Below are 12,890 nucleotides of genomic sequence, written 5' to 3'. Positions count from 1 at the left end.
GTCAGTGCGGAAGCCGTCACACTTTACGGCGGAAGTTGGGTGACGTCATCAGGGAGCGTAGTTCCTGGTTATTTTTTTTGCATTCTTTAGCTTTCAATCGATCGTTCGCTTTTTACTCCGACAAACCGGTTGTCATCTGGTAAGTTTATTCACTCAAAAATCATTATAAATCTTGATAATGTGTTTATTCTATCGCCGGTAAATAATAGCGTGAGCATTCATTTGTTTTTACATTTCGTTTTTTGCTGAACATTTAAGTCACACCTTTTCGAAAACGGGCTCCGTTAGCCTGGTTAGCTAGCTGTCAGTGGAAAAAAACACGAACCCTTTTAGCTTGTGAGCTGTTAGCAGCTGATAATGCTAACGCTGGTTCCGCTGCAACGACCGCGCTCTGCTCAGGCACTTCACTTTGAATACACTCGTGGATGTTATCGTCTGTAACTATATTGAGTTGTGACGAGGAGAGTCTTTGCCGCAGTCGCATAACATTCATTTGTTTGTAAATACCGGTTACTTGCGTGTGATCCCGAGATCAGAGGCAGAGTAACTCATCCTTTTAAGGGTTTCAACATTCATTAGGATCAACATTAAGCACCTCTAGTCTCAGTCTCTGGCAACCGATACAAAGAGCCACCTGCACGAAGTGTACAGTGACTGTTCAATGTCAGCCAGAATTACAAATAAGGAAATGTACTTTGTCAGCGACCGCTTTGCGTTTGGCAGATCATATGATCCTCCTGTCTGACCGCAATGATGTCTGAATTAAATATCTGATACGATTTTTCCAGATGTAAAGTTATACACAGCAAAACCACTATATCCAATGGCACTTATCGACATATCTGATCCTGCTGCTGTTCAGTCATACTTGACATTTTTAACTTATTCATGACAATATCGTTGATGCTTTGGTTCCTGATAAACTACGTTTGGAAAAGCCTTCAAATTCAATCGTATCTGGTCTTTAAAAGTGCACTCTGCATCTTTACACAACCCTGAGTCACCATTTGGAGATCCCGTATTCCTACAAGCATCTTTTCTCAACCGTGATACGGCATATGTGGTAGCTATTCAACATAAGATGTTGAATAGTAATAGTAACCGGCAGCAAAGGGGTTTTCAATATTTTCATCAGATGCTCCAAATGTTCTGGTCTACATTTTCTCGTCTTGTCAGGAATAAGCCTCGTAAGTTATTTCAACTCCGGGGAGATATTAATAATTGTCTGCAGGTATAATAACAGCACAATGGACACTGCAGCGTAAGCTGATCGGTGGCCATGTGTATTATCAAATACTTTGTTGTTGACACAAGAGATGAGATATAAAAAAAAGGGTAAAGTAAAACCTGTTGATCACTTGGATAACCTGTGTTTTTATAGTAGGTGACTGCTCAGGATCCCACGTTGGAACATATGGTGCGCTTTGAGATGTACACCGTGAGAATTGTACAATATTTTTAATGTTGTACTACTTACAACTAAGTACCCTATATGATGCATTTAGAATATCCCACATATATTTGGACAGTAAATATAACCGCAGTTCATTAAAAAAAAGAGATGGAAGTATTTTTATCAGAAGAGCTACACCAATGTCTATGTCTTTAGGTTTGACCTGATTATCTGTAGGTCAGAAGAGAGCGCTGCTCAGGAAGTGGCACGCTAAGCACAAAACTGGCTGCTAAATCAACCAGCACCAGCCACATGATACTACTTTTCCCTTTTTTAATAATTGTCATTTGATAGTATACATCAACTTCTATTCAGGACAATTAGACCTCACAAGAAGATGCCCACAAGTTGTTGATCAAAATCTATAATAGATTGACAGGAAAAGCAATGTGTGGAATTTACATCCAGACAATAATGTCTAATTTCTCAAAGTATGTCAGCGTTTAATTCACTTTTCCCTACACCTTTCACCTGTCGACAGGAGCGTGCTTCCCTGTGTTGGGACAATAGTTCTTAGGCCAACAGTTTACCCGAGAGAAACCAGTGGTCTGTGTCTGTCGTCAGTTTCCGGCGTGTTTGTGGCTCTGGCAACACTGAACAGGAAGACAGACGCAGAGAGACGTCTGAACTGAGAGCGGAAACTGCTGCGGTTTCTTCGTCAGCCTCAGAATGACTGAGTTCTGGGTTTGTTTCAGCTGCTGCATTGCAGAGCAGCCACAACCTGTGAGTATGAAATCCACTTGGAAGACAAATTGATTGACTCAATTTTAATGTAGGGGTCAAGTGGGAAATTGGTGCATATGTTTTAATATCTAGGATAATAAACAGTCAGTATTCTCTGGTGTTATGTAGTGTACTGGCCCATATATCTTCCATTAGCTGTGAAAATAATGAATATCCACCATTCTCAGATCAAGTTTTTAAATGCATTGCAGTTGTGTTGTGCCTGGAATATATAACGTCCACTTTTTACTCTAGGGCCTCCAGCTAGCCACTTCCTGCTGTCTGACACGACACTCACTTAAATTGAATGAGGTTTATTTTCGTGACCAGTCTGTCAACTGACAGATAAGATAAAAGGAATCATGAATGCCGACATCAGTCTCTGTTTAAACTCCACAGCACAGGTTCACTACGAATGAAAGAATGTGTCGGAATGTGTACAGGAAAGGGCTGAGCAGGCTCTGTTTTGGCTATTGTTTCCCTCTTCTCCACCCCCTCTCATTTTTAATGTTGCCGTAAATATATTAAGGATGTTATAATCTTCAGGTTTAAAAAAAAAGTGTATGTTTATGGTATTCATTTTCAGAAACGGCGGCGACGGATCGATCGCTCCATGATCGGGGAGCCGACAAACTTTGTTCACACAACACACGTAGGCTCGGGGGACATGGGCCTGGGATTGCCATCAGTAGGTTTTTTTTTGTCGTCCTTACAGCATATTTGATACATAGAATGAAGCAAAAATAAGTCTTCAGTCAATTAACATTTACACCTTGATGTCTCTAGGTGGACCTTGTTCAAGCCCAAATGAAATCTAAAGGAGGCTATGTCCATGGAGAATCTGAAGGTTCTCAATTGTAACACGGTGAGAGATTCTTTACTTAGAACTGATATTCAGCCACAGAACTTTGACGACCACTAAGCCATACAAGCCCAGCTTAGACTTGTTTTATGCAAATAGTTATTTGTGAGTACTTAAAGTTCTAGTTTGTTTTTCGGGGAAAATGTGATTAACTACATCTTTTACAATATAAGCAACATGCAGTTTGCGAGAAGGGTCATTTCCAACTTCCATACTTTAATCCAGTGTTTAAATAGAAATATCATTTTAGACTCTAGCTTAAGCAAGGTTTGCTGTTGTTGAGAGAGACGACAATATTGGAATGTAAAGACTTCCCAGTTAACATCTACAACTAAAAGTCCCTGACTTGACACCACCCATGCTTTTCCAAACAAACTAGAAAGGTGCAGTCAGCAGAGTGCTGATCTAGGCCATGTGTGTCTGCAGCTACCACTGCTGTAAGGCGTCCGAAAAACACATTTCATAAAAACTCAAAAACAAGCAGAGATGTAAGCAGGCAATCAACTCGTATACATCGTACTAGAAGTTTCATGCCAAAACAAAATGAAGCTGTGTTATCACTAGTGGCCCCTAGCGGCAGGGTCAGCAGGCAGTCAATCGCACTACAAAACAGACATTAAAAGCAGTTTTGAGAAAGTGAGTCACCCCAACCATGAGAGGTTCTTGAGCATGCAGCCTAAATGGCTACCCAAAATATTGTTTTAGTTTGATGCAGCAGAATTTGTTGTAAGCTGTGGACAGAGAGGTACACACTCAATCAGGGATGCATGTACGTGACCGATCGCATGATCATCCTGCCGGAGATAATGATGGCAACGCATGCTCTCACATGACGGCAAGCTTGTCTTCAGTAGCCTTGAAGGGAAACTGGTGAACCGCCTCAGCAAATATCTGCACTGTACTGTATGTGGTGATGGTCTTTTAGGGAAATTCAGCACTCTCCAATTAATGAATGTCCTTCCTCTTGATTAGCTTTGTTGTGCTGAAAACCACTTCCCTTCACCTTATGACAGTGACTCAGTCAAGAAAATATTTTGTTCCTTTTGTAAGTTTGGTTTTGGCCTGATTCGGGCAGTGGCATTCCTTTCTACTAGCCGCAGGCCACTGGTTAACTGGTAATGTTGCACACTGCCTTGTTTTTAAACCCCCACTTAGATGTTGCCATGGCCACTTTCACTTTTGACTTATCAACCTCGTCAGATGTTATGGTAGACGAGTGGGATTTGGCCTTAACACTCACCCCAATGACCGGTAGCAGTTGAGATCCTAACATTTGTTCCACTCTTCTCCCCCTCGCAGCCCTTCACAGTCTTGTGGAAACTACTGTTGTTAATATGAGGAAGCGTTTTCAAAAAGCAGTTCTGTCTGTAATGGACGCAGGACCAAAAGATGAAACTACTGCTTTCCCATAATGTTGTATATATTTTTATTTTCCATTCCTTTTTCTTTCTTTTTTTTTATGAAAGCACTGCTATCCATTTGCTGCCATACTGTTGCACTGTAAAGAGTAACTGTTAAGAATAGATAAGAGGGTTTAGAAAGCTCCTAATCTCAGTCAGATGTATGCTTGTGTGTATGCATGAGGAAAATATTTTCAAAAATATTTGCTGTTGTAGCCCATTTGGATGCCTGTATTTATTATCTGATTTGTAAACAGACCTCATGGTGGCTGGGCCACGCTGGAGATTTGGAATATTCAGTTTCTTTCTTTAATTTTCAGAGGTTTATCAAAGGACAGGTAGAGGTGGCAAGGCAAAAAGCGATATGTTTTATTCTAAGAAATACTCATTCTCTGAGTTGCTTTCAGGGTTAGAGATTGCTGTCTTGTAATAAACTTGAAATGAGTAGAGTACACTGGATCTTACATTGTACACTCACACTTGCTTAGGAATTTTGCATTGATTTCAACTGTTTTTTTTTTATACTCATTTAGATTTGAACCATATAGAATTTTAATAAACTATGAACTTCCTAATCTGCCTTCTGAAGTCATGTTCATTATTTGTTTTACTTGTATTGTCCGGCAGCTTGATGCTGCAAATACTAAGCTCAGTGGTTCCAACAGGATTCATATTTTTCTATTTTCTTTTCATGTCTTGTGCACCAACAGTAGACCAAGAATTGTACTTGGAAGTAACTAAATCACACTGCAAACACAAGCACAAATGTGGGCCGGGTTTTATACAGTTGGCAGTATTCTCAAACCTGCAGCCGACCTTCTGTATGTCCATCAATACCTTTTTGCTCCGTTGTGCTGCTGTTTCTTTCCCTCTGCACAGTTTGTATTTCACACAGTGTCTTGTTATGACAGCTTATATTTCTCTTGACATGAATTCATTTTTTGCTTTATGTTTTTGGTTGATACACGTATAATCTTGGCAGAAATTATCTTGTTCCTCTGGAGATCTGAATAGTTTTTTGTTTTGTTTTTTTTAAACTCGAATGTCGGACCTCTTAAAGCTGACACTTGCTACTAAATGGTATTCAACCTAAAGCGACCCACCTTTGTAGCAGTGTTTGTGATTAAGTTGCTTCAGTGTTAAAAGATGTTTAAAGTTCTCTCTCTTTATTCAAGTAGAGATAATGTTCTATCAAGGGTTCCCCTCGTAGGGGAACGTGGATGAGTGCAGCTCTTACTGCCAGATTACGCTGGTTGTCAGTTGTGCTAATGATCAGAGTAGAGTTATCGTTCTCCCTTTTTTCTTGCCCGGCTTTGTTGTCCCTCGGTATTGTCATATATCGTCCAAATTTCGGAACCAGGCTCCATTGAAAATACCTTTGCAAATAAGGACAGAGCAGCTGCAGTATGAATATTAAATGCATGGCCCCTGCGTCTTGGGGTGATCATCATGTACACACTGTTCATCACTACTTACTGTCATTCTGAATCTAAAGGTAAAATGTGTCGAGCAAACCAGCAGGCCTGGATTTATCAATACATGTCATTATTTGTTCTCGATGTACATCTTATGATTCACTAACAGAATGTGGTGGTGGTATTAAGTCAAGCAAAAGTCTGTGTAAATTGGTGTTAAATGCGTGCTATTGTCATACTATTTATGATAAAAAATATTTTGTGTTGGTACCAGGCAGCACAAATTACCTGATAGATATAGTCACAATTGTAATATCGTATTATTTACAGCCATAAAACTGCTGGTACAGATTTAATTATGCGATTCAATATTGTCAAAGTGCTCATCTGTTCCTCTTTAAATGTTTCTGTAGTAATTCCTGTGTGAAAAGAGATCCACATCTGTATAGATTAGTTTTTGTTTTCCCAGCTCTGTGCAGAATGCTGTCGTATGTAAGACATACTGGGATTGCGGTTTATCATGTGACCAGCAGGCTGTGCTTGTGGACTGGTTGAATGTGACTTTAAAATTTGTTTCCTTTTGGGATTCTTGTAATTGGACTTCTTCTATGATGATACTGTAAATATGTAACATGAAAGTAATGGATCCATCATTTATATATGTCTTCAGGGTCATACATATTTTAGGCTATTTTTCTGTAATACATCCCTGGGAAGGCAGAGTTGGAGCAGTGTTTTTGTTCGTTTTCTTTTTTTTCTTCTTCTTTAGGAACTGCCTGATGTCGTTATTACTTTAAGGGAAGTTCATCAGTCTTTTTTTCTGCATTTTTCAGAATAAACAATGAGAAATAAATGTTAAATGTTAAAGTTTGACCAACTGTGTGTTCCATGTTTTCACTTTGATCCAACACTCCCAAATCTATTGGGTGAGAGGATGGTTGTGCTCATTCTGGAGGAAAGCACAAGCAATTAATAACAAAAATACAAAAAGGATTCTTGTCAATATTAAGAAGTGCACAGATAATTTACTTAACTAAAATTGCAAATACAACAATGTGGAAATACTACAAGTGAAAGTCCTGCATTAAAAATCCTACTTAATCACCCCTTTGCTGAATAGGGGCAGGGTGAGTTTTAGTGCTAGTCTTAAAACGTATTTAAAGTGAAGCGCTCACAACAAATTGTATTTAATAAAACATGTTTAATGTTGTCTGCTGTTGAAAAAAAATCCTTCTTAAAATGAAGCAAGTGTTTAAAAGTCAATAAACAATAGAGGCACATTACAGTTTGGCTTATTTGTATTAATCATATCAGTTGTAATAATGACGGTGAGTGACTGCCTCATATCGTTGATTCCACTGCTGGCTATACAGTTTATTGAAGTAATACACACGGCCATCTTCTGAAGCCTTCAGTTCATATACAGTATACGTATACACTCTCGTATAAAGACTCACGACAAGGCAATGTGCTTTGGTTACTTTTACACTTTGTAATGCACGATTATTTTAACAATACAAAACAAACACAAAGCAGGTTGTACAATAACACACAAAACAAACTGCAGCATGTGCTGCATGAAATTATACAAAATTGAGTATATATTTTAGAAGACTTAAAAATTGGTAAAACTATAAACTGCACTTCTTTTACTGGATGTTAAATATCCAGTAAAACAAACAAAGAGAAGAGCAAAGACTGATCCTGCACTCCGGTGAAATGAGATATGTTTACTCTGATATGTGGAGCGAGCTTGGTGTCATGTCAGTGAGTTTTAGGCACTGGACCATAGAGAACCCGAGTGATGATGACAGAGAGAAAGCTTGGCTTGGAACAGGATCTTCATGTCAGCACGCTCAGCAGAGAGAGCGTTCGACCGACTGACTGACGGAGCAATATTCTCCGTCCGCCCGGCCTCTCTTGTTTCCCTTCTTTAGTGGTCAGCTCAGCAGACAGACGGCAGGCAGGGAGAAATCAGCTGACGGTTAGCAAGAAAGCCTGAAGGAAAAACAGCTTTTAATTGACCCTTGTGGTGACAGTAACAGAAAGAGATGCAGGAGGAGTCATCAGTGTTTGCTAGTGCGTAGACCAATCAGAGAGCTCCTTGATGTAGTTTGGACCAAACAGATCACTGCAGGTCTCTGCGTGCAGAGAGTACAGGTTATCTTCACCAGCACCTGAGGAGCAGAAAACAACATGGAAAGCTGAAGAAACACATGCAAAGACTGGAACAGATGTGAACTCTAAGCTGTTTTAAGCATTATAGGATTTTAATTTATATTCTTTTTCAACTGCAGCATTAATTATCACACACACACACACACACACACACACACCTACAAACACAGAGACTTGGCCAAAGCATCGAACTTACTTATGTAGGTTTCAATGGGTAGATCTTTTTGGTTTAAGTCTGCTTTTATTTCACAGCAATACTCCCCCTAAAATCCACATTTGGTCTTCAATCGGCACTATATCTTTGTTGCAGGACTGCATTCATTCGTGAACACAATATTAACCTGCTACTATTTAATTACCCCAATTTTTTTGAAGAAATCACAAAACTATAGAAGAAACTATTTAGAAGTGATACATGGTGTCATGGTGTCGTACAGTGCCAGTGGTCCCACAGTGTATTTGTTCTCCATCCTCTCTGCTCCCCAGTCTGGTTCCAGACGTCAGTGTTGCTTAAGTGGTCCATCAACTACGGGAGACAAGAGCACAGATACTTAGAGCACCACCTACAGAACCCAAACTGCATCCCAGGAATATTCAACTGATCTCTAAGTTGTTAATTCAAATAGGAAGCAGTTTCATCTGAGAACTCTACTCCTTGTCTTTAGATTTCAGTCATTCTGCCAGTGAGAGTCTCTGCAATAGTGTCAGCTAATGTTCAGTCAGTCAGTACATGAAAGGTCTGATACCTTAAACACAGCCTCATTTTGCTCCTGGTCCTCTGGTTTGGACTCCCACGTCCCTGAACAACAACAATAACTATCATCAATATCAGGCTACAGAGGCAGCGTCTTTTATCATCACAGTCAGAACAACAATACACTTTGACAACAAGCGTTGCGTCTCACCGTGCGTTTGCATGTTGCCAAATGTGTCTTCTGCATGGGGCTCCACCTTCTGTGGTGTGTCTGAAATGGGTCTTGTTGTGGGTTGCCAAGCCTGCGTGGCCTGTGTATCATCATCTAAACTCGCCTGTCTTTCCCGAGGCCTGCTGAACAATCGTAACCCTGAGAAAGAGGAGGACAGGACATGACAGTACTGTCACGTGAGGTCTGTCTGAGAATATTTTCACCTTAATGCATATAGAAATGTCTTGCCTCTCCTGTGTCTGTGTGTTTGTGTGCTAGGCAGCATCCTGTAGACTCTGTAGGCATTGCTGCCTCTCTTCTTGCTGTGCTCTTGCAGCTCACAGATGTCAGGCAGGGAATTCAGGGCACAGCGGAAATTTGCCTTCCACGTCTTGGGATCTGGCTTGTCTTTGCCCGGACGATATCGTCCTGAAGTAAACAAGAACAAACATTGGTCTAACACAAACAAATATGACATTTGTACACGCAAATGAAAAAAGGATTTTGATACATAAATGTACTTCATGTCGGGGCCCTGAAGATTAGTTAATCAAGCAGGAACCAAGTGGCCCCTGTCAGCCTACCTGGAAAAGTGTGTTTTACCTCTGACCGCACCCATCATCCTTGGTGGCTGTGATATGGTGCAGTCAGAGGAGTACTTCGTAGCACCTGTAACCACATCCAGCAGTGGAGTCATGGTGTCTTGGAGTGAACCTGTGCATCGCTGCAGCAAGGTGAGAAGTTGAACCACTGGAGGTCAGCAGAAACTTACAGGAGAGTTCCTGTGTATTTAAACCTATAGTTTATTACCTATGCATGTGGCCATTTTGACCCTGTTATATGATACGCTTGCACTCGCCACCTCCATCAAGGCAGAAACTCTCTTTCTAAAATACTAAAATAATGAATTCAACTGTAATAACTTGAACTGTGTTTCTATCATCAAGTGTGTGACTTTATCCAATGTAATTACTTCTCATATTTAGCACCACGGGGTGATTCGGATCTTTGCCAGTCCTCTGAATATAATTACCAGTCTGAGTAATACAATCACTGGAGCTTCCAAAGATCCACAATGGATCATTTACGACAAGGACTAACTAAGAAGAAAACACACAGGTTGCAACCTCCCACTGTCACTAATGACTTGAGGAGCTTTCCATCTTTTTTTGGATGATTTGATTGGTCAGTCATATTATCTGTGTATTTTTTATTTTTACTTTTTAATGATTTTTTTAAATGTATGTATTATAATCTCTTGAGTATTTTCTTTTATTCAACTGCTGAATATGCTTTCTCTAGACTTCTGAAGAGCAGTTCTGTTTTACTCAGACAGCAACACGATCCCCTGCACATCCGCAGCAACTCAACTGGAGCTTTCCCATGATGTGATGCAGCTACAATCACAAAGTGGGACTTTCCCCAATAGTGAGTGTGTGTGTGCGTGCGTGCGTGCGTGCGTGCGTGCGTGCGTGCGTGCGTGCGTGTGTGCATGGATTCTTTTTTTGTGTCTTCTATGTGCCTTTGCTTGCTACTGTGACAAACTATTTTCCCCTTGGGGATGAATAAAGTATACATCTATCTATCATTCTGGACATGAAGTTATTCATATCCTGATTTCTATGAGAAAATTCCAAATAAATAAACTGAAAGGGTTACTATAAATATGTTTTACTTGATTGTGAGTTTTACCTCTTGTGAACTTCTGATGCATCAATAGGGAGAACTAAGTTGGAAAGGTTTTAGATGCTAATAAACACAGAAACCGATCAATTGTCTTTATACATGTTTGTTCCTATGAATTCAGTTTATATATTTATTTTGACGTGCACTGGCGCTAACATTCCTGCGCAAGTATCATCACTTAGTTGGAAACTGGGGTGATGATATAAATCTGGTAAATTTAGAAAGAAGTGGTCTGAACAATTGGCTGCTCTTCTGGAAAGACTTAAGCAGGAAACAGGTCTGCCGGCCAATGTCTTCCGGATGGTTGAAATAATCAACTAAATACTAAGTGCGGCAAACGTTTAAAAAGAATGTCCTGCAATTTCTGTTTTACACATTCATTAATACATTTGACACGCATATTTTTATAATACTACGATAGTATCATCAATATCATAACATTGATTTCTACCACATTGTCGGGCTGTAAGTGCTGTGGCTCTGACCCAAGTAGTCCATTATGTTACTAGAGATCTCAAATATGAACTTAGTACAATACAGTAAGCATAATATAAGCAGCATGCAAGTGTAAATGTAAGAACATCACAATAGGTCTCAGGCAAAGTGCTTTGATTGATAGAATATGAATATACACAAGATAATAAGTAATATTTTGAATGGACTCGGGAACCATCCAGCTGGAACAAATCCCGTGTGTATTAATGTGGGGCTCCTACCAGTGTGCATGGCCCAACTCCTGAACAGTGTAGCATCTCGGTCAATACTCCATCCATGACGAGCGGCGTGTATCCACGGGATTTGGAAGATTCGTGCTGACTGGAATAAAATAAGATACTGTGATACATTGTTGCCGAGAGTATTTCATGATGCCTGCTGCCTGAAGTGATTCGATCTACAGCAAAAAAAAAAAAAATCCAGGTATGCATGTGTTTGTGTGGGATGAGGGTGAGATGGAGAGGTCTACCTGGTCTAGCCAGCTGACTCCTGGATACCTCCCAGACTGAATCTGCTCCTCCAGCCACGGCCTCAGCCTCAGCCGGCCCGGTTGTTGCATCCTGCAGACCAAGCTTCAGGTGTGCAGAAAGGTGGAGAGGTGTCACCGGCTACACAGGATTTTCAGCAATGACAGAAAAATTCTCAGGAGCTCAGATTTAAACCGAAGTGACTCTTCCTCCCCTTCCACTCTTACTCCTCCGCTGCATTCTTCCAACCACAGACCTCACAGGTAGGACAACCCCTGTAACCCTCCAATAACTTTCTTCGCTGCTTAAGTGGCTCCTCTAATTACAGGAAGTGCTGTACTGTATGTTGTTCTCTTCGTGGCAGAGAGAGGTGGAGTATAAATCATGATTGATGACCATAAATTGTGGATTAGCCACTGATAACACTCGTTTAAAGCCAACTAGTGGGTGCTAAAAGTTTGCCGATCATATGGTTTTTCATGTGGCTAATAATGTGGCGGCAGTGAGACAGTGTGTATTCAAGTAAAACTACCAGGTGGAAGCAGAGTTCATCGAGTATGTGACACATGAGCAGCATGTTGCAACAGTACTTTTACTTTTGAAGTTTATAAGAATTATTATTTTGTTTATTTTAATATTGTATGTCTCTTGTTAACGCTGTTGCAGTTTGATACAATGTCATATAGTGCACATTATCAAATGAGCATTGACAATGACTATGTACTCTATATTATAGTACATATTATAGCAGTTCATATAGTGAATACATTGTACAATATGAAATAGTAGGATGTCTTTAAGTTTCACGTCTTTGTTGGGACCAGTATTTCCTAAAATGACATGTGTTTCCTTTGAAAGCGGCTCAGCAGTTCCAGAGAAGAGCTATGAGGAAGTACTTTCCCAACCCTGAACACCAGCTTATAAAAAGCTGTATCAGGGATCGGCAAGGTGAGGCTGCACCACCTGAAGAGCTGCACACTCTGGAGCAACAAGTGGTGCAACTTCTAAGAAGTAAGACCATTCATCTCAAGACACTGCAAATATCAGCTGGTCACACACTGCAAAATAATCACAAATACAACCTACGATTGTTGCTTCGGTTGCAAATCAAAAGCTTAAGATGGAAGTGTTATGGCAGTCCAAAAAGGTGAAGGGTACTGGAGTGTATGTAAATGAGTACCTGGTAAAAAAAAATGATGAACTAGCCTGAAATGGTCGTATCCTCAGAAAGCACGACAAGGAATGGAAAAGTGTTCATAAAGTTAAATGGACCACCGGAGCAAGCCAAGGTGGTTGTGGTCCAGAA

At 40.3% G+C, this 12,890-nt stretch overlaps 2 protein-coding genes across 3 annotated transcripts; one reads left to right on the top strand and one right to left on the bottom strand.

Annotated features, from left to right (window-relative positions):
* The first annotated feature begins 95 nt into the window (after window positions 1-95).
* On the top strand, window positions 96-5,019 carry LOC306735689 (CDC42 small effector protein 2-like). The gene is made up of 5 exons (XM_079217190.1): window positions 96-139; window positions 1,935-2,176; window positions 2,763-2,864; window positions 2,963-3,041; window positions 4,338-5,019. Exons 2-4 carry the CDS (start codon window positions 2,123-2,125, stop codon window positions 3,035-3,037), a joined length of 231 nt encoding a protein of 76 aa, XP_079073316.1. The 5' UTR covers window positions 96-139; window positions 1,935-2,122; the 3' UTR covers window positions 3,038-3,041; window positions 4,338-5,019.
* Window positions 5,020-7,070: 2,051 nt separating this feature from the next.
* Window positions 7,071-12,889, bottom strand: LOC306734996 (interferon regulatory factor 4-like). 2 transcript variants are annotated; one of them, XM_079216414.1, is made up of 8 exons: window positions 12,765-12,889; window positions 11,587-11,689; window positions 11,339-11,438; window positions 9,186-9,365; window positions 8,937-9,095; window positions 8,778-8,830; window positions 8,467-8,557; window positions 7,071-8,030 (listed from the first exon to the last, which is right to left on the bottom strand). In XM_079216414.1, the coding sequence occupies exons 2-8, from the start codon at window positions 11,674-11,676 to the stop codon at window positions 7,930-7,932; spliced, it is 774 nt and encodes a 257-aa protein (XP_079072540.1). In that variant the 5' UTR covers window positions 11,677-11,689; window positions 12,765-12,889; the 3' UTR covers window positions 7,071-7,929. The 2 variants fall into 2 exon arrangements, with proteins under 2 accessions (XP_079072540.1, XP_079072539.1); XM_079216413.1 differs by lacking the exon at window positions 12,765-12,889 and having other exon boundaries at window positions 11,587-11,867.
* Between the last annotated feature and the right edge of the window lies 1 nt (window position 12,890).

This window comes from Taurulus bubalis, assembly GCF_910589615.1.
Source record: "Taurulus bubalis genome assembly, chromosome: 4".
In the NCBI taxonomy this organism is placed as follows: domain Eukaryota; kingdom Metazoa; phylum Chordata; class Actinopteri; order Perciformes; family Cottidae; genus Taurulus; species Taurulus bubalis.
This window is presented reverse-complemented; position numbering and strand designations above follow the sequence as displayed.

What these genes read in the sequence shown, in the direction of transcription:
- LOC306735689 (XM_079217190.1), top strand. Translation starts at nt 2,123, where the DNA reads ATGACTGAGTTCTGGGTTTGTTTCAGCTGCTGCATTGCAGAGCAGCCA. An exon ending in TTGCAGAGCAGCCACAACCT is followed by an intron (nt 2,177 to 2,762) that starts GTGAGTATGAAA and finishes ATTCATTTTCAG; the next exon opens with AAACGGCGGCGACGGATCGA. An exon ending in TGGGCCTGGGATTGCCATCA is followed by an intron (nt 2,865 to 2,962) that starts GTAGGTTTTTTT and finishes TGATGTCTCTAG; the next exon opens with GTGGACCTTGTTCAAGCCCA.
- LOC306734996 (XM_079216414.1), bottom strand. Translation starts at nt 11,676, where the DNA reads ATGCAACAACCGGGCCGGCTGAGGCTGAGGCCGTGGCTGGAGGAGCAG. An exon ending in GAGTCAGCTGGCTAGACCAG is followed by an intron (nt 11,439 to 11,586) that starts GTAGACCTCTCC and finishes ATTTTATTCCAG; the next exon opens with TCAGCACGAATCTTCCAAAT. An exon ending in TGGCAACATGCAAACGCACG is followed by an intron (nt 8,831 to 8,936) that starts GTGAGACGCAAC and finishes GTTGTTGTTCAG; the next exon opens with GGACGTGGGAGTCCAAACCA.